The sequence below is a fragment of the Indicator indicator genome, chromosome 20, assembly GCF_027791375.1.
Source record: "Indicator indicator isolate 239-I01 chromosome 20, UM_Iind_1.1, whole genome shotgun sequence".
In the NCBI taxonomy this organism is placed as follows: domain Eukaryota; kingdom Metazoa; phylum Chordata; class Aves; order Piciformes; family Indicatoridae; genus Indicator; species Indicator indicator.
The window spans coordinates 18,018,419-18,039,362 of record NC_072029.1 but is presented as its reverse complement, the minus strand read 5'-3'; the positions used below and the strand labels follow the sequence as shown (position 1 = coordinate 18,039,362).

Below are 20,944 nucleotides of genomic sequence, written 5' to 3'. Positions count from 1 at the left end.
GTGAGCAAACAACAGTTCATTCTGCTAACGAGAAAGCCGAGCTGTCATGTGTGTGTGGCGAACGACAGCCAAGCGGCACCCAGGACATCTCAAGAGTTGTGAGCTGCACAGCTTCTGCTGGGAGTGAGGGAGTGGGGAACTTCCCAGCTGGGCATCTCAAAGTAAAGCCAAAGGATGTTATGCAGACCAGGCTTAGGGTGTTATTTGTTGTGTACGAGGTGGAGGGACATGGAAGTCCAGTTTGAGCCCTATGTTGGGCTCCACGTTTCTTCCTCGCTGATCCAAAGGGCTCTGCTGGCACTTTAGGAATGCATTCCAGGTCTGAGTGATGCATCCCACTCAGTGCTGATTGACTAGCACTGACTGCAGCCTCAGGGAATTTAAACCTGATACCTCAAGCATTAAAGCATCTCCTGTGAGCTAAAATAGAAGAGCTCCTAAGGACCCCTCCTTCTTGTCTCACCCAGCGGCTGGCACTGCGGCTGGTGGCACTGCTGTCTAAGTCAAGGGTATGGGGAATGCTCCTCCCTGAAGGAGTTTGTTGGCAAAATGTCCTTTGTGCCAGTGACTGGTACCACATGAATCTGCACATTTCATGTGAGGGGCTGCAACGTTAAGACTTTGCAGCATAGGGAGCAGCTGCTGAGGTTTCTTTATCTCTCCTTGTCCCATATATACACAGCTCAGGATTGCTTTGCAGCCTCTCTGCCCCATAAGCTGCATGACCTGGAAAACTGCAATGGGGGAAATCATTCATCATATTAATTTGTGGTTACTAATCTTTCTAGACACAGGGGAAAAATCCCAAAGCATCAAGGGGAAAAAGTCTCTTAAAGAGTTATTTAAAAATCCACTCATTTCCTCTTCAGTTATTGCCCATAATCACTCAACTGCTCTGTCTCCTGCTGAAGATAATATTACAGGTCTCTTGAACCATAATCATGTTACAGCCAACTCCCCAAAAGTGGAAAACAAATCACTAACAACACTCCTTCCCCAGAGAAAACCCCACCTCACCAGTAACCCAGCAGCCCTGGCTTGCTCTGCTTTCTATTTAAACCATTTTATCCTATAAAGAAACAACACTACCCACCTGCTGGTGTCCACCACCTCTGCTGCTGGCACTCCTTTGCAGCCCGGCTCCCACCACCAACCCCACTGAGCTACTGAGTGCCTGAGTCACCTATTAAAAAAGGAAGCTGCAAGCTCAGCACCAGTGCCCCAGGTCGCCTGGCCAACCACATGTCATCGGCTTTGCTCCCAAAATCACAAACACAGCTGCTAAGCAAAGCCCTTTGTATTACCGTGTGCTCCCCACAGCTGTCTGTGAACTGGGGCTTGTGTAACAGGGCCTGAGATCAGCCAGGGCCTTGCAGAGGGCTTACATGAGCCAGAGGGAGAGGATAGCCCAGTGGTACAAGTGGTGCAAGCAGTGCCAGGGTCCTGTCCCCCTCCATGGCTCACAAAGGGAGAGGGCTCTTCAAAGAGCATCTCATCCCTGCATCCAGTATCCTCCATCACTTGCTCAGTGGCTGCCTGACACTGCTCTTCTACAGATCAGCTTTGGGTTTGCTGTGATGGCTGCTGGACTTGGCATGTCCTATGCCATGGAGCACAGACCTGTTATGGCCTCACCTCCTGGCTGTGTCACAGCTCAAGTGCCATAGGAAGTTTGGTGCATCCTGTGGTGCAGGACTCACCAGCGAGAGGAAAAGTTTCCATGTCCTGGAGACTCTTAGCACTGGGGAAATCAGGGCAGGAAAACAGCATTTTCTCCATGTTGTTGATGGAGGTGAAGCAACATTGAAATACTCCTGGCTTTTAGTTAGGTGCTCTGGACTGTCTGTTTCCTGGGCAATTTGGAGCCATTTTTGCTACTTCTCCCTGCCTGGGATGGCCTGTGGGTTACTCCTAACTGGGTTGTCTCTACCAGTTCAGTCCTTTGACTCAGGTTGTGGGACTGGAGGAGTGACCTCCTTGTCCCTGGTATGCATGGGATGTGTTTTTTGTTGGTGAAACCTCAGCAACTCACTTGCCTCTTCCTGAAGCTGGAAGCCCCCGCAGATGGGACACCCATTCCTAAGTGCCTCTGTCCCTGGATGAGGGGCCTGAATGTCCTGAATCTCACCTACCCCATCCTTCTCCCAGCTTTGCTCCCTGGGGAATAGGTTCCCTGACAAAAGGGGCTCCTAAATACCAGCACTGCTCCACGTCTAGGCTGAGGGAATTTGCACGGATGGGTAAGTATCCATAAAAGCTGGCTGGGAAATCAGTGCTGCTGCTTAATCCAGGATCTTGGCAGCCCGTTGGGGGTGCTCCATCAGCGGGGAAAGGTTTAAACCTCTGCTTGAAATCCCTGTGCCAGTGGCTCTGGTCCATGCGAAAGCTCTGCCAGAGGAGACACATACCAAAGGCAGTATGAGAAGCAGGACAGGCTCCTTGTTGCCCTAGCTGGGAGGCTGCTGAAAGGGTGAGTGGTCCTAGAATGCTGCAATGAAGAGTATGCAGGGGAGAGTTGTCCTAGGAGAGTGAGCTTTTGGGGAGGGCAAAGCATCTCTAACTGTATCTCACTGACCTCATGTCCCACTTTTGAGGCTCTAGGACCTGTTACAGAATGTCCTGTGCTGCTTTTTACCAAAGGAAGGGGAAGAAAGATAGGACAGGGCTGTAGCAGGGAGCATAGAGAGGATTTTAGGTAGCTTCTAGTAGAGAGTGGGGACTAGTGATGCTCTATAACATCCTGTGTACACTCATGGGTACTCCCTCCTGACCCCCCAGGTCACACTTTGCCCTGTTTGCAGACTGCAGTGTTTTCTCTCATTTTTCAGTTCTACAAAGGGCAGTGGGGATTTGAAATTCAAGCTTTTTCTCTTTGCCATGGATTGGCCCATTCTGTGAGAGTGTGGAAATTGTAAACATGTTTATTCAACTGGTTTGGTCCCAGTTACCTTTTTGTTATAACTACACAGCCCAGGAATCCACCTTTAAAAGTGAGGACTGAGATTTTCACTTGCTCACCTCCCTAGCTCAGATGTTAGCACACCACTGATTACAGTTAGATAGCCAACAAAAATCATGCAACTTAACTACAAAGTTTTTTTTTTTCCAATTCCAAACTTTGATGAGTAGACCTGCTCCTTGCAAATAAGCTTGTACAGCATCACACACAATAGATCCCTGATTTGGAGGCGTGGGGCATCATAAATGTAATGACTAATGCACAGGAGAAAAAATGTTATTTATTCTCTTTTGAAAGGATTGAAGAAATATTTTATGCTGTCTGCAAGACACATATTGCAATCACCTGAGCAGCTCTGGTGTGTAGAGCTCATATATGGACTCGGGGTGAGAAATGGACTGAAAAGTGGCAGAACCAGAGGAAGGTGCTAAGCAAATAAGTAAAATAAAACAACTGAAGGGCAGCTGTGTTGGAAAGGAAATAAGACATAAACATTGTTCTGTGTTTTAGGAATTGTCCACTAAATTATAGTCAAACACTTAACATTTTGCATGTGTATAAAGTTGCATTTGCAAATCTGAGGGGGTGGGAAGGAAAAACACAGCTATTGAAGAGCTGAAGAGTGTCTTATTTCCTGCCCTTGAGTTTCATAATCAGATCTCTTGACAATTTCTAGCACCTCTAAACTGAAGATTCATGATCTTTAGTCACTCATGCAAATGCTTTTGGCTCCTCAGTGTCAGCTGGACCTTCCTTTGAAGGAACAAAATCACAACCCTCAGGTAATTTAAACAGCTCCCAAGAGAAGTGTTGGGAAAATTTAGCCTCAGGCAGAGATAAGTGTCTGCCCCAAGGCAGCTTGGGGCTATTTCTGGGTTTGCAAAAATCCAGGAATGTGGAGGACTCTATTCCTGGTACCAAAAAATGCCAAGAAGCTCTGCTGAGAGACAGCTGCCAGTGGCATTGCTGGTTGGGGAGGTGGCCTTCCCGAGTGGGCCAACTGCTGTGGGGTTGTCTTTCCTTAGAGAGGGCCTTCATCATCACTTGGGTTGACTCCCCCACTTTTGGGACATAAAGTGCCTAGACAAGGTGGAGGCAGCCCCCACTATCTGCTCAGCATTTTCTCATTCTCCATGTTCCTCTGCTATTCACAAAGGGTTAATCAAGGCTGAGCAGACATTTAATAAATCACTCCCCCAGGCTGTGTACTGCTGGGATCTCCATGTCCACCACTGCCCTCTGACATGCTGGCAATTGTGCATCACACCCTGCTCATACCAGCATCATTCTCGTGCCCTCCAGTAGCTCTTTATGCTGTCATTTATACAGATGATACTATTTATACAGTTTATACTGTACTATACTGTAATTTATTCAGTTTATCACTGAAATTGTGATGAACACTCTGCTTGACATCCAGGGAGAGCTGTTTTAATTTCCCTCTTTCTCTGTTTCACTGATTCCTGAACACTGGCCAGCAGCAGGGCTGGTTTTATCCCTAACCCCACTGCAAGGCTCTGTGTGCTTTGCTCTACATTCTCCTGTAGAGCAGCATCTCAGCCCTTGAAGGCTGCAAATGCAGGATGACTATTTGTGACAGCAGGTTTCCTCTTCCTAAAGTTCCCTTCCACTGGGAAAACAACCCCAAGCTACCCCCTGGAATAACCTCTGCCTGGGGAGAGGGCTTCTTGGCATGCTGCAAATACCAGACCTTTTAAGGGAAGCCCTCTCTAGCCCCCTCAAACAGACACCTTGGGAATGTCTGTGTAGGCACGAGCCATGTGAGCATCACTGGCCTCACATCCTGCCTGGGATGCAGAGCAGAGCCAGGCTCAGGGCTGTGGTGTGCATCTTGCAGCATTTCTTTGCCATGCCATGGTGTTTACGTGAGGGCATTGCGTGGATACCACGCGGCTCCGAGGAGCTGTTGAGACCCTGCCTGTGCTTTCTATTCTTATCGTGGTGTTTCCATGCTGCTGTCAGCTCTTTATCACTGACAGCCAAGAAAACTTAATACTGTTTTGGAAGAAACAACCATAGCAAAAAAAAAAAAAAAACAAAAAAACCCAAAAAAAGTAGCAATACCCTTTGAAGAGAAAACTTCAACCTATTTGTAGCTCTTGAGTTTCCCTGGCATTTCCATTTGTTTCTGAATGAGGCAAATTGCCAGTGGGAATACAGGGAGGAGGGAAATGGTTGGCACTGAAAGAGGAAAATATCAGGCTGTACAGTACTTAAAGCTGAAATTCCTGCTTCCCTGTTCAGACCCAGATCTGAGGGTTTTGCTGATGCTGAAGAAGCATCATGTTTGTCCTCCCAGCAGCAAGGTGAGTGCATCCTTGCCTAGCTTCCCACAGAAAGGAAGCTTTTGTATTCTGAAAAGTACTGCATCTGTTCAACAGCTGAAAACAGATTTTTATGGATGTTCCTATGAATTTCCACCCATGCTGGATTGCCACCAGTGGATTATCAACGCCTTTGCTTGGGCAAGAACACTAGTTTTCATATCCTGCCTCTTCTCATCAAGTCCTATCTCTACCTGAGGCATCAGCTCTACCTCTCTCTCCCCAAATCCCTGCTTTCTAATAAAATTCTGAAGCTACATCATGTAGTTTCCATCAAAGATTTTGGAGACCTGAGGTGATTTTGGGAAGTTAAAGACTTTCTGTTATTCTCACAGCAGCCAGCACCATGTGTATCCCAGGAGGAAGTGCTAACCACTGTCAAATACATGAAAAATACTTTGAGCTCAAGCTGTTGGGATTTGGCCTATCACACACTGACTGAGGGGCATCACCAAGACCTGAACCTGGAGTCCCAGCTCTCTCCTGCTGGCCATGACAAAGACCTTAATGCTGATAAACTTTGGTAGATGTATGACACACATGCACTCAGATAGACTTCTGCTCAGTCTTATAGATTTGTGGAGATTTTTGGAGTTATTTCCCATAGGTGAGCACAAACCAGGAGTAGTGTGGACTTGTTGAAGCCAACAGGTTAACTCAACAGGCTTCCAACGCCCTTTATTTGGCTCAGAGTCACAAACACATTTCCCAGCTTTCCCTGGAGCCTAGAAGAGGGGGGGGAAAGAAATCCCCTCCTCAATTAATCCTACACTGCCTCCTGTTCCCCAGAGATGCAAGGTCAAGCAAAGTTCACTTCCATTCACAATCCTAATTTTGCTTCCTGCTGCCTACCAGTCCTGAACATGGTTTTGATCTGGAAGATGTCTCCTCCACTCCCAGCATCCACCCAGTTCAAATGAATCCCATACAGATCCTCCCTCCTGTTGCTGGCCAGGGTGACCAGAGTTGTGGTAAATGACATTATTTTGGGAGGAGTGAGTAGCCACTAAGATGAATTTAAGTCTCAAAGTTAGGAATTTCAGTATTTCAGGCCAGGGAAAAGCACAGGTGTGCAATGCTCTGTTTCTGCCTTGACAGTGCCCTCGAAGATGAGGCTGAGCCAAACTGAAACCATCATACATGGAACTCAGAGAGAGCATCTTTTGCAGCAGAGGGTAGGATTTACTAACCTCTGGGCCAACAAAATAAAATCCATGGCTTTCCATGAGCTGCACCACTACTTTCGTAGCACAAGGTGCTAAGTATCCTCACCTGCCCTGCATTTTGGCATCACTCTGAGGCTCACATTCGTGCAACATTTCACCCCACTGTCCTCTACCCCAGAATTACTTACAGGCAGGTCTCAGGAGTCCCAAGAGCTGTGTCAGGCTGAAGGCAGCCCCAGTGGAAAATCAAGGCGCAAGGCACGGCCGGGCAGCCCTTAGTGTATCCTCCGAGGAGCCCTGCTCCACTCCCCGCACCCTGGGTCCTGTTCACTGCCTCCCAGCAGGCTCTGGCAGCTGGTTTTATCGCTGAGTGCTGGGCTATGTTGAGAGGATGAACCACTTGGTCTATTTTTAGGGAAGAGTGAAATTGCTCTTCCACCAGCCTGAGTCAATCATGAGTTTTAGCAATCCTACAGAGAGGCTGGGGAAAGTCTGGGAGCCTGGCTTATTTTCAGAACTTGTTCATTCAAAATACCCCTGGTGTAATCTGGTATGGGACTGGGGATGCTTCCAGGCACTGGTGCAACAGGGAAGAAGCATTTCCCTGACTCACTGTCATGTCCTCGGGCTGTGATCTGCATGGCCAGGCCCCCTTTGCCTCTGGCCACAGTCAGAGTTTTACAGAAACACAGAATCAGACAGGTTGGAAGAGAGCTCATCAAGTGCAACTGATCACCCAACTCTAACTAATCAACTAGGCCATGGCACTGAGTGCCTCATCCAGGCTTTTCTTAAACACCTCCAGGGATATTGGCCCCCCACCTCCCTGGGCAGCACATCCCAATGGCCAATCTCTCTTTCTGAAAAGAACTTCCTAAGATCAAGCCTAAACTTCCTCCTACACAGCTTGAGACTGTGTCCTCTTGTTCTGTGCTGATTTCCTGGGAGAAGAGCCCAACCCCCACCTGGCTACAACCTCCCTTCAGGTACTTATAGACAGCAATAAGGTCTCCCTTTAACCTCCTCTTCTGCAGCCTAACCAACCCCAGCTCCCTCAGCATCTCCTCACAGGACTTGTGCTCCAGACCCCTCACCAGCTTTGTTGCCCTTTGCTGTAAAAGCTGAGGAGATGATAGGTCTTGGCTACATGTGCTGGTTCAGAAATCCTCAGCAGTTCCACTATTTCAGAATGAAGGAGGGAAAAATAAAATTAGGAAAGTGAGGAGGAGTGTCTCTGCCACTGCAGACAGCCGAGCTGCCTGCTTTGTGCTCAGCTGAGGATCACTCCCATCCTTGCAACCCCTTAGCAATGCGGTGCTGCAGTCACTGCTCAGAGAGCAGTATTTGGAGAGGGGTAACAGTGAAGAGCTCCACAGGGCTCTTGATGCCCTCAAAGCTCAGCTGAGCAATTGGTGCTATTTTTATCATATTCATGGTGGGGACAACAGTGTGCCATACCTGGGGACCCTGGCTTGGCCATGCTGGTTTACAAGTACAAACATAAGCAATGGCTCTGGGGATTATTTTAACAATCCACCTTAGGATCACAGGATGTTAGGGGTTGGAAAGGACCTCTGAAGATCATTGAGCCCAAACCCCTGCCAGAGCAGGACCATAGAATCTAGCACAGGTCACACAGGAACACATCCAGACAGGGCTTAAAGTCTCTCCAGAGGAGACTCCACAACCTCTCTGGGCAGTCTATTCCAGTGCTCTGTGACCCTCACAGTGAAGAAGTTCCTCCTCATGTTGAGGTGGAACCTCCTGTGCTGCAGTTTATATCCATTGGCCCTTGCCCTATCACAAGGTGCAACTGAGCAGAGCCTGTCCCTTCCCCCCTGACCCCCAGCCCTCAGATATTGATAAACATTTATTAAATCCCCTCTCAGTCTTCTCCTCTCCAGACCAAAAAGCCCCAGGGCTCTCAGCCTCTCCTCATAGGGCTATGCTCAGTCCCTTCATCATCCTGGTGTTTTCTGCTGGTATCCAGGCAGAAAATTCACTCTTGGAGAACTTTTTTGTTGTTGTTATTGTTAAAACTTAATATTTTGATCTGAAAAGCACAGATTTTCGCACCAAGCAAAATGATAATTATGGGAAGGTTTCATAGTAAGAGCCACCCTTGTGCTTTGCTTTATGAAGTATTGATGGTTTGTTCTTTTTGCATGGAGGCAAAGCAAACCATGAACTGCAGCTGTGCATTATGGAAGATTTATGGAAAATAAAGTTATGTTAAAATCCCTTCCTTTCACCACCACCTCGCCTTTCCCACCATATCAGCCCTTTTTCCACCAGCCCCCCCTTCCTCCTCATTTCCCCCATTTTTCCCCTCAAATCCTAGAGCACCTGGGCTCTGTTGGAGTCTCCTCCTACCCCATGTATGGCCCCTTTGCCCTTCCCACCCACTCCCATTTTTAATCCCCCCCAGGAAAGGCAGAAGCTCCAAGCTGAGCCCATCTGGGCTGAGAAATCCTCCTCTCATCCCTGGTGAGTCCCCAGGGTGCACACTGGGTGATTGGTGATGGGGGACAAAGGCTGGGGGGCCTGGTGGTCCCCCAGTCAGATAGGAAAAGATTTGACAACTGCTCCAATATCATCCATGGGTGCTGGCCTGGCCTCCTTACTGGGGCTGAGCTCCTCTGGGTGCTGCCTTGGCTGGTGAGGGTCTTGCCCCTGGCTCTGAGATGGGTACAGGAATGGTGGTGGTGGAGCAGGAGCTGTTTAGGCAGGCTGGAGGATGGTGTAGAGAGAGCAGGAGGTGCTTTGGGAAGATGAAGCAGGAGGATGGTGAGGGAGCAGGAGGTGCTTTGGGAAGATGAAGCAGGAGGATGGTGAGGGAGCAGGAGGTGCTTTGGGAAGATGAAGCAGGAGGATGGTGAGGGAGCAGGAGGTGCTTTGGGAAGATGAAGCAGGAGGATGGTGAGGGAGCAGGAGCTGCTTTGGGAAGATGAAGCAGGGGGATGGTGAGGGAGCAGGAGGTGCTTTGGGAAGATGAAGCAGGAGGATGGTGAGGGAGCAGGAGCTGCTTTGGGAAGATGGAGCAGGGGAATGGTGAGGGAGCAGGAGGTGCTTTGGGAAGATGAAGCAGGAGGATGGTGAGGGAGCAGGAGCTGCTTTGGGAAGATGGAGCAGGAGGATGGTGAGGGAGCAGGAGGATGGTGAGGGAGCAGGAGCTGCTTTGGGAAGATGGAGCAGGGGATGGTGAGGGAGCAGAGGATGGTGAGGAGCAGGAGCTGCTTTGGGAAGATGGAGCAGGAGGATGGTGAGGGAGCAGGAGCTGCTTTGGGAAGATGAGCAGGAGGATGGTGAGGGAGCAGGAGGATGGTGAGGGAGCAGGAGCTGCTTTGGGAAGATGGAGCAGGAGGATGGTGAGGGAGCAGGAGGATGGTGAGGGAGCAGGAGCTGCTTTGGGAAGATGGAGCAGGAGGATGGTGAGGGAGCAGGAGCTGCTTTGGGAAGATGAAGCAGGAGGATGGTGAGGGAGCAGGAGCTGCTTTGGGAAGATGAAGCAGGAGGATGGTGAGGGAGCAGGAGCTGCTTTGGGAAGATGAAGCAGGGGGATGGTGAGGGAGCAGGAGCTGCTTTGGGAAGATGAAGCAGGGGGATGGTGAGGGAGCAGGAGCTGCTTTGGGAAGATGGAGCAGGGGAATGGTGAGGGAGCAGGAGCTGCTTTGGGAAGATGAAGCAGGGGGATGGTGAGGGAGCAGGAGCTGCTTTGGGAAGATGAAGCAGGAGGATGGTGAGGGAGCAGGAGCTGCTTTGGGAAGATGAAGAAGGGGGATGGTGAGGGAGCCTTCCTTCCCCCACATCCTTGGCTCCCAGGCTCCCTCTTAGCTTTTTTAGTTTTCAATGTAGTCCTTGTTGCAGATGCAGCTGTTGCCAAAATCACTGAATGGTTTGGTTTGGAAGGGACCTTAAAGATCATCTAGTTTTAACCCCCCTGCCAGGTGCAGGGCCACCTTCCACTAGATCAGGTTGCTCACAGCCCCATCCAACCTGGCCCTGACCACTTTCAGGGATCCACAGGGATCCACAACATCTCTGGGCAACCTGTGCAGGAGTCCACCTTTTTGCTGGGCAACCAGCAGAAGTCCACATGAAATGGTAGCTCTTGATGGGAACTTCCCAGCTAGGGACTCAGGCTGCAGAGGGCTTTTTGTTCTTTTGTCCATTTACCTGATGGGATAAAACACAGAAGGTTCCAAAAGGATTTCCAGGACATTTTCCCTCTGTGCAGAAGTGCAGCAGAAACAACTCCATTAACTCATCAGTTGACATTCCTACAAGTGTCCAACAGACTTTGTCTTGATCTCCTTGAGCTGGAATGTATGTTGCTGCCAATACCTTGACACACACTTTGTAAGGTTTATCCAGTTGTTTCTGGTCTGTGTCTAGATCAGAGGCTGGGAAAACACAAACCAGCACTCTCTCTGTTTCCTGCTTGATTTCATCAGCCTGGAGAATGGCTGAAAGAATTAGGCCCACAGCTCCACCTGGTAACCTGTCACCATTGAATTTTACACTTGGCAAACCTACTGGCATGCATCTAGATAACACAGCCTGAACATGCTTCAGCTGAGTATTCCTGAATATATCCAGAAGATATGTTCAGCTAGCAGCCAAACAGTCAGGAAGGTCATCAAAACTTTACCAAATGGATGATGAGTGGTAGAACAAAGCAAAAAAAGAGAAGAAACACATTGGAAACTGCCACCTGCACCTTCTCTAGGCTGGGCTAGTGATAAGCCTGCAGTCACACCCAGAAATGTTTGAATCAGGTCCAGCTGCTCTCCCTTTGATTTACTTTCCTCAATCTTTAGTGTATGCTTGAGTAATCCACCATGTGGTGATGAAACTCTTTGGCTTGATGATCTTTTCCAACCTAAGTGATTCTTTGATTCCATGACAGTAGATGTGGGTTGGGTATGCCAATACCAGAAGTCACCATTACCTGAGATAAAAGTCACTCAGAGGTGCTTAGGATCACAAAACTCATGCTTGGGCTCACCATGCCTTGTGCATTCCCTGCCTATGGCCACATCCCACAGCACTTGATCCTAGACACCATGGGACTGCAGCAGTAGAGGAGATGTGCACAGATGTGAGCTGTGCTGGACCAGATGTTCTCAGGGCAAAACCCTGAACTCTTTTAGTTGTTAGCACAGAAGCTGTCTTAGCACCAATGCACCATCAGAAACACAGGGCAGGGGTATTTTCCTAAGGTCTTTCAGCCTCTCTGCCATGTGTTTGTACAGTGTGTAGAGCAGAGACCTCTCCATTTCAGCTGAGCTCATTGGTCACATAAAGATCTCAGCAACACTGCTACTGATTTTTCCAGTTAGAGATGCTTAAGTGTTTTGATTCCCTCCTCCCAGATATCTGTGTTGGACCTTTAAAGGGGTATTTGAGGACTGCTGCCCCTCTCTTTTCCCTGTGAGTCTGCAAGTGTCAGTCTCTGGAGAGGATGCTACACTTCACCTAGGCTGTAGCTTGGCATGCTGTGAGGTATTTCATCAGCATCACACCACTTCCAGCTCCAGATGACCATCTGCTTTCACTGAGGTTCCTAGAAGGGTCCAGCTCCTCCCTACTATAGCCTAGATTTGTTAAACATTGTGCAAGGCTAGGATTCACCAGCTTCCCACTGTGTCAATCACAATGCCTAGGAAGAACATCACACTCCTTCTGAAGTGATCTCTCTGTTCTTTGTTGCTTCCTTCATTAGAAGAGGATCAAAGGAGAGAGCTAAATTAGAATGGGCTAAAGTGTAACCATCTTGGGGATGGGGTGGAACACAGCCACCCTCCTTACTGCTGGCTGCTGAAGGAGAAGACCCTACACTGTGAGTGGTAGCTGAGAGCAAGGCAGCACAAAGCAGCCAAGAAGGTGCAGACCAAAGAGGTCTATGCTGAGTATCCCATGATGTGAAGCAGGAAAGCAAGGGGTATTGTTAGGAGGGTGACAGGCCTTTGGTCACCAGCCAGGCTATGAGTCAGAGGGCTGGGAATGGCAGGGGCTGTCAGCAAACACACCCCCTCTCAGGTAGCATGAGATGTGTGGCAGAGGTGTCAGCAAACACAGTAGCAGGCTGAGGCTGATTTATAATGTGTGGGTGGAAAGGCATCAAGACAGGAGGTGAAGGGCAGAGTGTATTGGCTCAGCCAGCAGCTCAAGATGGGCAGGAATGTGTCCTGGTGCCATGCATGTGCCCAGCAGCAGCAGCACACGGGGTGCAAACGTTTATCTGTGTGGAGCTCTCACTTCACCTGCAGTATGTATTTGTCTGTCTGTCTGTCTAGCTGCAACATGCAGTGTACATATACAGGGGATGGTCTGTCTGCATGCATGGCTGGTTGCTTATTCTCCTGCTCTCTCTCTATCCCTAGGTTGAGGATCTGATCTGCTATGGGCTGTGACTTCCAGGTGTGTGTCCCCTCTCAGTGTTCCATCAGACTGCTCCTGCAAGCACTCTGTGCAAGCCTGCAAAAGCTGAGCTATTTGACAGCTCTGCACAGTTCATGGGGAAGGATTTTTCTCCTGTCTGAAAGATAGCAATTAATTAGAAAGTAGGCACCGGAGAAGAAACTTAACCAGTGTGGCACTGGGCCTTTCTGAGAGGTGCTGAGAGCATTACAGGGGGAGATCAGCAGCCTGGGGGTACAGGGGTCTGGAGCAGAGGCAGCCCTGAGATGGGGTGGCTCTTGCTGGTTGCCAAGAGAAGAGGGTAGCAGGGACTCGGCAACACAGAAAGCTCTTTAGGTTAGATCAGAGGAGAGAACAGAGCAGGGTTTGCAGAAGCCAACTAGATGGGTCTAGCCTGTCATTTTGATGGTTGCTGCCAACCCAGCTCCTGGAAAAGCTTGCCCAAATGTGATTGGAAGCTGGTTGCTCCCCTCCACAACTGCCAGGGAACTGTTGCACAATCCCATGGCAGGCTCCAGCAATGATGCCTTGTGACCCCAGCATCCCCAATTTACTGCTGCAGGGGCTGAGAGAGATGGAAGCAGATGGATGTCACCTGCTTCTGCCCCTTCTTTTTGTGATGTGGGGTGCCTTGGTCAGGAGGGCAGATGGATCTCATGCTTAAACACTGAAACTTTCCCTCCTAGCTGAGCTGCAGAGGCAAAGCACTCAGAGCTGGACAGATTGGCCACTTACAGGAACCCTGACCTTCAACTCCTGTTTTTCATGCTCATGAAAAGCAACTGCTGAAAGGGAAATGAGCTTCTAAGGATCATTTTGATTGCAGAAGCCTCTATCACTGCAAGTGCCAGAGCTGCCTTGAGCTCACAGCCATCTGCAGCACAGGCACAGCCTTTTATCTTAAATCAGCTTATTTCTCCCCCTGCCTTTCAGATCTCTCCAGGTCACTAGCGATGTTCTCCCAAACCCTCCTGCTGAACAGGGTGCTGCAGAAGGGAGGTGCTGGCGGAGGGTGGCCGCTTGGTCCACTGCTGCAGCTGAGGCACAGCGCCAGGCGGCGGCTGCGGTGCAGAGCAGTTTGGGGACCAGAGTGGGATGGTTTCATTGTCGCTAGATGGCATCGCGCCCCCTCGCAGGAGGAAGTGCAGCTGTGACAGCAAGGGAAAACACATCCCCTGCCCTGCAAAGCTTGCAACCAAGCCAGGGCCTCCCTCCTTCAGAATGGGGGAACCCCCTGTTTTCTGCCTGCTCCTTCTTCTCCTCTCCTTGCTTTCAAATATCAGTGTAAAGGCTGAAACGAGTACAAAATAGAAAAGGGGTGGGAGGAGGAGGGAATGAAACACATTTTGGAGTCTGTCTGGATGCTCTAGAGTGTTTTACAGTCATGTCAGGCTGCTGTTTCATCTTTGCACTGCACTGAGGAAGCGTCCTCTCGTGGCCTTCAGCTGGAAGCACTGAATAATGGAGCTGCATTAATACAGACCTGAGTGTGCTGAAGGAACAGCATGCCCATATGCATGCCCCTCTTTTCTCCCTCTCAGCCATGACTTTCCTCCCTCTCATTGCCAAAAATTCATCTAGAAGCTGTTAATTTTTAAACTCAGAGTACTCAAGAGACTTTACCTGCAGCAAATTAGCTGATGCCTTCTCCTCTTTAATATTAAAGGGCTCAAGCTTTCAACCCTCTTTGGGGAAAATGGTTCCTTGATTCACCAGCTTCCTTCCTGGGAAGTATTTTGTTCTATCATGTAAATCTTCCACTGCTCAGTTAACTCTCATTACCCCTAACTATAGCCCCTTGGACCTCTTTAATTAGTGGTTTGATGATGCCTTTGGTGGCAGCTTCCTCTGGATCATCTGATATTGCCAGCATGGCTGGGGATGTACACAAATACAGGCTGGGCAGTGACTGGCTAGAAAGCAGCCCTGAGGCGAGGGACCTGGGGGTGCTGGTGGACAAGAAGCTCAGCAGGAGCTGTCAATGTGCACTTGCAGCCCAGAAAGCCAACCAGAGCCTGGGCTGCATCAGGAGAAGTGTGGCCAGCAGGTCAAGGGAGGTGATTCTCCCCCTCTGCTCAGCTCTGGTGAGACCCCACCTGGAGTACTGCATCCAGTTCTGGAGCCTCTGTTACAAGAGGGATATGGACATGCTGGAAGGTGTCCAGAGAAGGGCCACCAGGATGGTCAGAGGGCTGGAGCTGCTCTCCTGTGAGGACAGACTGAAAGAGTTGGGGCTGTTCAGTCTGGAGAAGAGAAGGCTTCGAGGTGACCTTCTTGTGGCTTTTCAATATCTGAAGGGGGCTACAAGAAAGCTGGGGAGGGACTTTTTAGGATATCAGGTAGTGACAGGGGGAATGGAATAAAGCTGGAAGTGGGGAGATTCAGACTGGATGTGAGGAAGAAGTTCTTCCCCATGAGAGTGGTGAGAGCCTGGAATGGGTTGTCCAGGGAGGTGGTTGAGGCCCCATCCCTGGAGGTGTTTAAGGCCAGGCTGGATGAGGCTCTGGCCAGCCTGCTGTAGTGTGAGGTGTCCCTGCCCATGGCAAGGGGGTTGGAACTGGCTGATCCTTGTGGTCCCTTCCAACCCTGACTGATTCTAGGGTTCTGTGTAGCCCTGCTGCTTTAGGTGCCTGAGAATGGGCTTTTCTAAGGGGGCAGCAGCCTTCCTTTTTGAGCAATGCTCAGGACTCCAGCAGTGTCTCAGTGGTGACTATGCTGTGTCTGGAGGGACATACAGCAACCAGTGCTTTGACTTCAGCTCTCAGCTGCTGCATGCACATGCATTTGCTGATAAGCCAAATGCTAGTCAGCAGAGCTGTCTTAAACGTTGCCATGCTGTTGTCCTCCATGTCACAGCATCCCTGGCCTAAGAACAGTGCTCTGTGCTTATCCTTTCAGTACTGTGTGGCTTCAAACTATTTAGCTATTTGGCTTAGCAGAGGTAGGATTGCAAGCTCTAGGTGAGCAGTTGGTCATGATGACCTCAAATCTCTCTTCCAACCTCAATGCTTCAATGATTCTGTGATTCTAGGACACTGATTCCCACACCACAGGTCACTGTGCCAGCATGGGTGTACCCTCCTCAGCTCTGCAGAACAGCTGTGGGGAAGTCCCTGGGTGATGGTGGAAAGGCTCCTGCAGAAGACCTGCCCTGGTTGCTGCTGGGGTACATGGAGCATTAATGTCTCTCTCACTCTGTGAGAATGATCAAGCACAGCACAGGTGTAGTCCCAAACCCATCTTGTCCCAGAAGAGATACAGGACTTTTTTAGGAAGCATTACACCTCCTGCCTCTGAGCAAATCCAGCACCTACATCAGCGGTAGCTGTCCTATTCCTAGCTCCATTGCTGCGATTGCCTCCCTAGAAGGACTCCACACCACCTGAACCCTAGCATTGCCAAAGAAGCCATGCTGGAGAGGACATGAAGTCTTTGCTATTGCAAGGGCTTTGAGTCAGGGGCTGGAGACTGGTGTAAGGCTCTAAGATAGACCATGATTCATCATTCACATCCAGAGGAGGAGATGTTCCTCACGCCGTAAAAGGCAGCCTGCAGGAACCCTGTGATCATATCTAGCAAGCTAGCACGGTGACTTCTCCTGCTTTGATAGGAATAAAAATTTCCCAACAATGCTGTGGAAACACCAACTCCTTCAGTTATCCATGTGCTTGTATAAGAGACTTCTTGACCCCTACATTTGGGTAATTCAATCTAGTGTCTCAAATCCAGGTAACAGGATTTTTAAAATATTTTTTGTGTGTGTGTGAGGGGAAAAAAGAAAAGGAAGAAATAGAAAGGGAAGAGAACAAACCCTACTTGGATGGTATATGGGATTCCTGGATTCCCAGTCCAGGTGTGAAAGAGTCAGAATGGTTTCCCCAGGCTTCGGTCCAGTCACTATGAGATTTATGGAGAGCTTTCTCTTTCTGTCTCAAATCTGTGAAACCTTCCTGACAGTAAAGTTTGATAAAATTCAACCCTTTCCCATGCAAAGCTTCAGCTTGGATCTCTTACTGTTCACAGATGTCTCTTGCCTTGAAATATCCCTGACCTGCTTTAGTCCCAGTGATATCATAGAGTTAGGGATCACTTACATGTCCTGGCTTAAGCCAAGAATGACTGTGTCTGATACACTACCACTGCCAAATTCCAAAAGGAGTTCATCCAGGACTCTCTAGTTAGGTACAAAGGAACCTCTCCCTTTTCCTCTCCTCAGAGCTGAGGTGCAGGGAGGTTTTACTCATCCCAAACTAAACATGGATGCACTTCTGCCTTGGTGTTTAACACCAGCTATTTTTAAATGCTCGGATAACAACACAGGGACAGTCAGCATGGCTCTGTGGACTCATCACTGGCCCAGATCCCAGCTGCATTGGGATTTGCCAGCACCATGCAATGAGACTGATCAGGGCTGGAAGGTGAAGTGGTAGGGTTGTCTGTTCTCTGCACTCCCACTCCTTGGCCACACTCCTGCATGGCCAGATCTGGCAGTACCCACAGGAGCTCCTGCCAGAACTGCCTGGGATCCCTCTGCTATGGGATTACACGGGAAATACAACTTAGCACAAGGACCAAGTAGAGCCTTCCCAGTTGCAACTACAGAGCTGGCAGTAGAGCAGCAATGATGACTGATAACCAAAATGAATCCAACTCACAGCTTCTGCCTGTGGCTGAGTCATCAGCTGTATCCGGCACCGAGGAGCTGGTCGCCTGCCTGTCGCGGGACAGCTTCCCTTCCTGCGTGGGAACGACAGCAGGGAACAGGTAAATTCCCAGAAATAGAGGAGAGGAACAGCACAACGTCCCAGCAAGGACAGGCAACTGCCACAGAGGCTTTCCAGAGGCAAAGGTGGCTCTGACATTGCCTCCACGTAGCGTGTGTGGCTTGGACTTTTATTCTGACCACTTAGAAGGGTGACTCTGGACATTCAAAGTAAGTATTTCCAGAGGCATTTGAAGAAGAGCAGCCACTAACCTTTACAGGAGACTCCTTCCTCTTGATGGTGTCAAGATTCCATTGTGCCTTCCTCTGAAGGCTTTGAAGAGGGGAAGGAAAGGATAGGTCTTTATGGGGTTTGGTCTCCATGCTCAGGGGTTGGATTGTTGTCATGATCCTATTATCAGTCTCCCTTAAAATGTCATTGGGCAACGGGGTCTTCAGTGGAGCAAAATGTAAACTCTTAGGCTGTGGATTGACTTTAGGAGTGTCAAAGATGGTCAGGAGTTCTTTGAGATTCCTTTTTGGAGCACTGATGTCAGGGATGGGAAGATCCTCCATGGACTTGCTCAAGCGTATGTTACTGGGATGGCTTTGAGATAAGGCATAGTTTTTCCCCACTGGACTGACTTTAGTCTGTGATAGGTGTCTTCTCTCCATGAGCTAAAAAAAAAAAAAATCCCAAACAAACATCACAATAGGCTCATATCTATCTTAAATAATAAATCTTCTGAAAATTTTATTTCCCATTCTTCTACTCCAAGCATCAAAAGTTTGCCTTCTAACTTTTTGGGATGAGTGTCCCATCACTTTCTGCTTTATGTTCTCTGGACTAAGTGGGCTGAATGTCAGGGACACAATATAAACTCTAGCCCATTCTGAAATGTGGAAGACATTTCTGTCTTGCTGTTTCTAGTGTATCCTCCTCATTTGTCCATAGCCATGCAAGGAAGCCTTGGAGCAGAAAAAACCCCATGACCACTGGTACTCTTCCCTCTTGAATCATTGTTTTATCACCCTCTCCATCCTCTTTCTCTAGGAAATTGTGTTTCCAAACAGGAAATCCTCCTGTCTCTCCCACCTGGTCTGAAGCCTTTGATTCTCACCTTGGGATGTTCTTGCTTTGACATGCTGCTTTCATAGTCCAAGATGCTTTGGTACCTGCAGGGAAGACAAGAGATGGCATCTTAATCCTTTTTTAGTCCAAATGTTTTTTTTCCATCTCGTAGCTAAGCTCTTCTTTCCTTTCCCTACCCTCTGGAAAATAGCAAACCCAACAGACTTCAAAAGGAGTCTTGAAGAGTGAGAGAGGTGTGAAAAATCCTCCAAAGGGGACTGGTTTTTAGGTCTAATTGATTAGTTCAGCGCAGTCTTTCCTCCCAAGCTTTGTGCAGATGTGCCCCTGAAGCACCCCACCTCCCCCCTCGTGGGGGATGTGCTGGGGGTAATATTGGCTGAAAATGGTGGAGTATTGCACTTGGATGATCTGTGGCTGGCAGCTGAAGCCAGGGTTTCTAGAAGCTCAATGCATTGTTTGTTTAGTCAACTTTAACCTAACGTGAAGGGATTTATCGAGTCGGTACCAGACCCAATGCGACACCAGTGATGACTGAGACCTTGATGGAAGAAATCACTTTCCTTCTCTTCCTTGCTGTGTGAAGGGCCCTTTCAGCTTTCTCCAAAGACCCTGTCATACAGATGACCCTTTACAGCCAAAACTGACCGAGTTTGGGATATTTGGAACTGAACTGTCCCAAGGGGAAGTTCAAGAGGCAGTCTTGACAGCTGCTCTGTCACTCTTATGTTGCAGGGTATGTACTGTGGGTTCTGTTGCTAATCTTATTTGTCTCACTCTTGGCAGCGTTGTGGTCTGATCTCAGCTCTGGGTTGTAACCAGAAGAGAAATTAGCCCTTCAAGGGTCTGGGTTGGGCTTGGGTTGAAATGTGACTCTCCCTGGAGTGTTTTGGTTAGAGACACTGATAGAAACCAGAAGATGAGATGCCCATATCCCTCTTGTCTCCTCATCAACTCATCTCTCCAGAATTTGCTTGTTTCCCTTGTGGCACCTTAGAGACAATCAAGATTAAAAGCTTTAATTATCCATCTGGGAATGCTCCAGCCATTGGGGTCAAAGGCAAATTCCTCTGTGTCATTGTATTTGAGGAAGCTCGTTGAGTGGATCTGGCTTTTCAATCAGGACTTGTCTTCCAAGACTAAATAACCCATGGGCAACACACAACAGCTAAGAGTGCTTATGGCAGAAAAGTACTTGTCTGTAGCTTGAGACACACTGGGATGTTGTGCTTGGGAAAGGCTTTGTCAGAGTGACTCTTTTCTGTTGTGGAGGTGGGAGAAGGAGAGTCCACCCTGGAACTCCCCAGATCTAAAGTGCAAAGCACCCGTGGATGAATCACACACCTGGCAACCAGTTCAGAGACGGACACAGACTTTCTCAGAAGAACTGCTCTGCGCTCTGGACTGCTCCTTGGAGAATGGCACAGGAAAGGAAAGGACTGAGCTGGACTCAGCTTCTCAGCTTTTTCCATGTTCTCTGTCTGCTAGCATCAAAGTGAGAGAGAGCAAAGGTTATGGTGCTGGATGTGAAGATCCAGGGAAAAGAGGCCAACAATTAGTGCATCCATCTCTATTTATGGGATTAGTCTGTCAGTAAAGGGCTGTAGAACAAAAGCTGTCTTCACTGCAAACCTCATCACATAAGTTCACTTTTGAAGAAAGAAAATGGGGTTAAAAAAGGGCACAAATTAAACCATTCCTAATGGAGGGAATGGATCTTTTTCACCTTTGCCTACCGCTGTTCTCATTCTCTTAGATCATCCACTTCTGTGACAGGAAAAGAACCTGAAGAATAATTAACTTTTAAGAATTTTAAATTTGTTTGATGAAAATTTTTGTGTAGGCATCATTGGTTACAATTTTCTGATGTTTCCAATGTGGCATAGATCTGAACCAGTTCTGCATTCGGGCAGTAACTGGAAAATTCAGCACCTCTTGGCCTCCCCTGCCAAACACGTTTTTGTTTTCCAGACTTCAGAAATGTGCAGCAGAAGTCTGAGGCACTGGATGTGCAATGACTGCTCTGACACTTGGAAGTACATTAGGTCATCTGGGGTTCATTTTCTGAACGCAGGCAGAGCTCCAGGGACCTACAAGTTGTATATAATTGCTCTTTAATTACTGACACAGACATTCAATCTATGGAATTAATAGATAATTATATTTAGATTTTGAAACCATTTGTTTTAAAAGCCATGTGGCTTCCAACATACATTTCATAAGTTATTCCTATTGCAGTGGTCTGAGTTTTGGGCTGTG

At 48.6% G+C, this 20,944-nt stretch overlaps 1 protein-coding gene across 1 annotated transcript in view; it reads right to left on the bottom strand.

Moving 5' to 3' along the window:
• The window catches only part of XIRP1 (xin actin binding repeat containing 1), a 35,651-nt gene extending 15,494 nt beyond the window's left edge, over positions 1–20,157 (bottom strand). Inside the window, exons 1-4 of the mRNA XM_054390168.1 lie at positions 20,030–20,157; positions 18,717–18,771; positions 17,869–18,273; positions 17,549–17,630 (exon numbers count right to left, since the gene is read on the bottom strand). Of these exons, the coding sequence (XP_054246143.1) occupies positions 17,549–17,630; positions 17,869–18,273; positions 18,717–18,771; positions 20,030–20,157 (670 nt within the window). The remainder of the gene's footprint in view (positions 1–17,548; positions 17,631–17,868; positions 18,274–18,716; positions 18,772–20,029) is intronic.
• Positions 20,158–20,944: the final 787 nt, after the last annotated feature.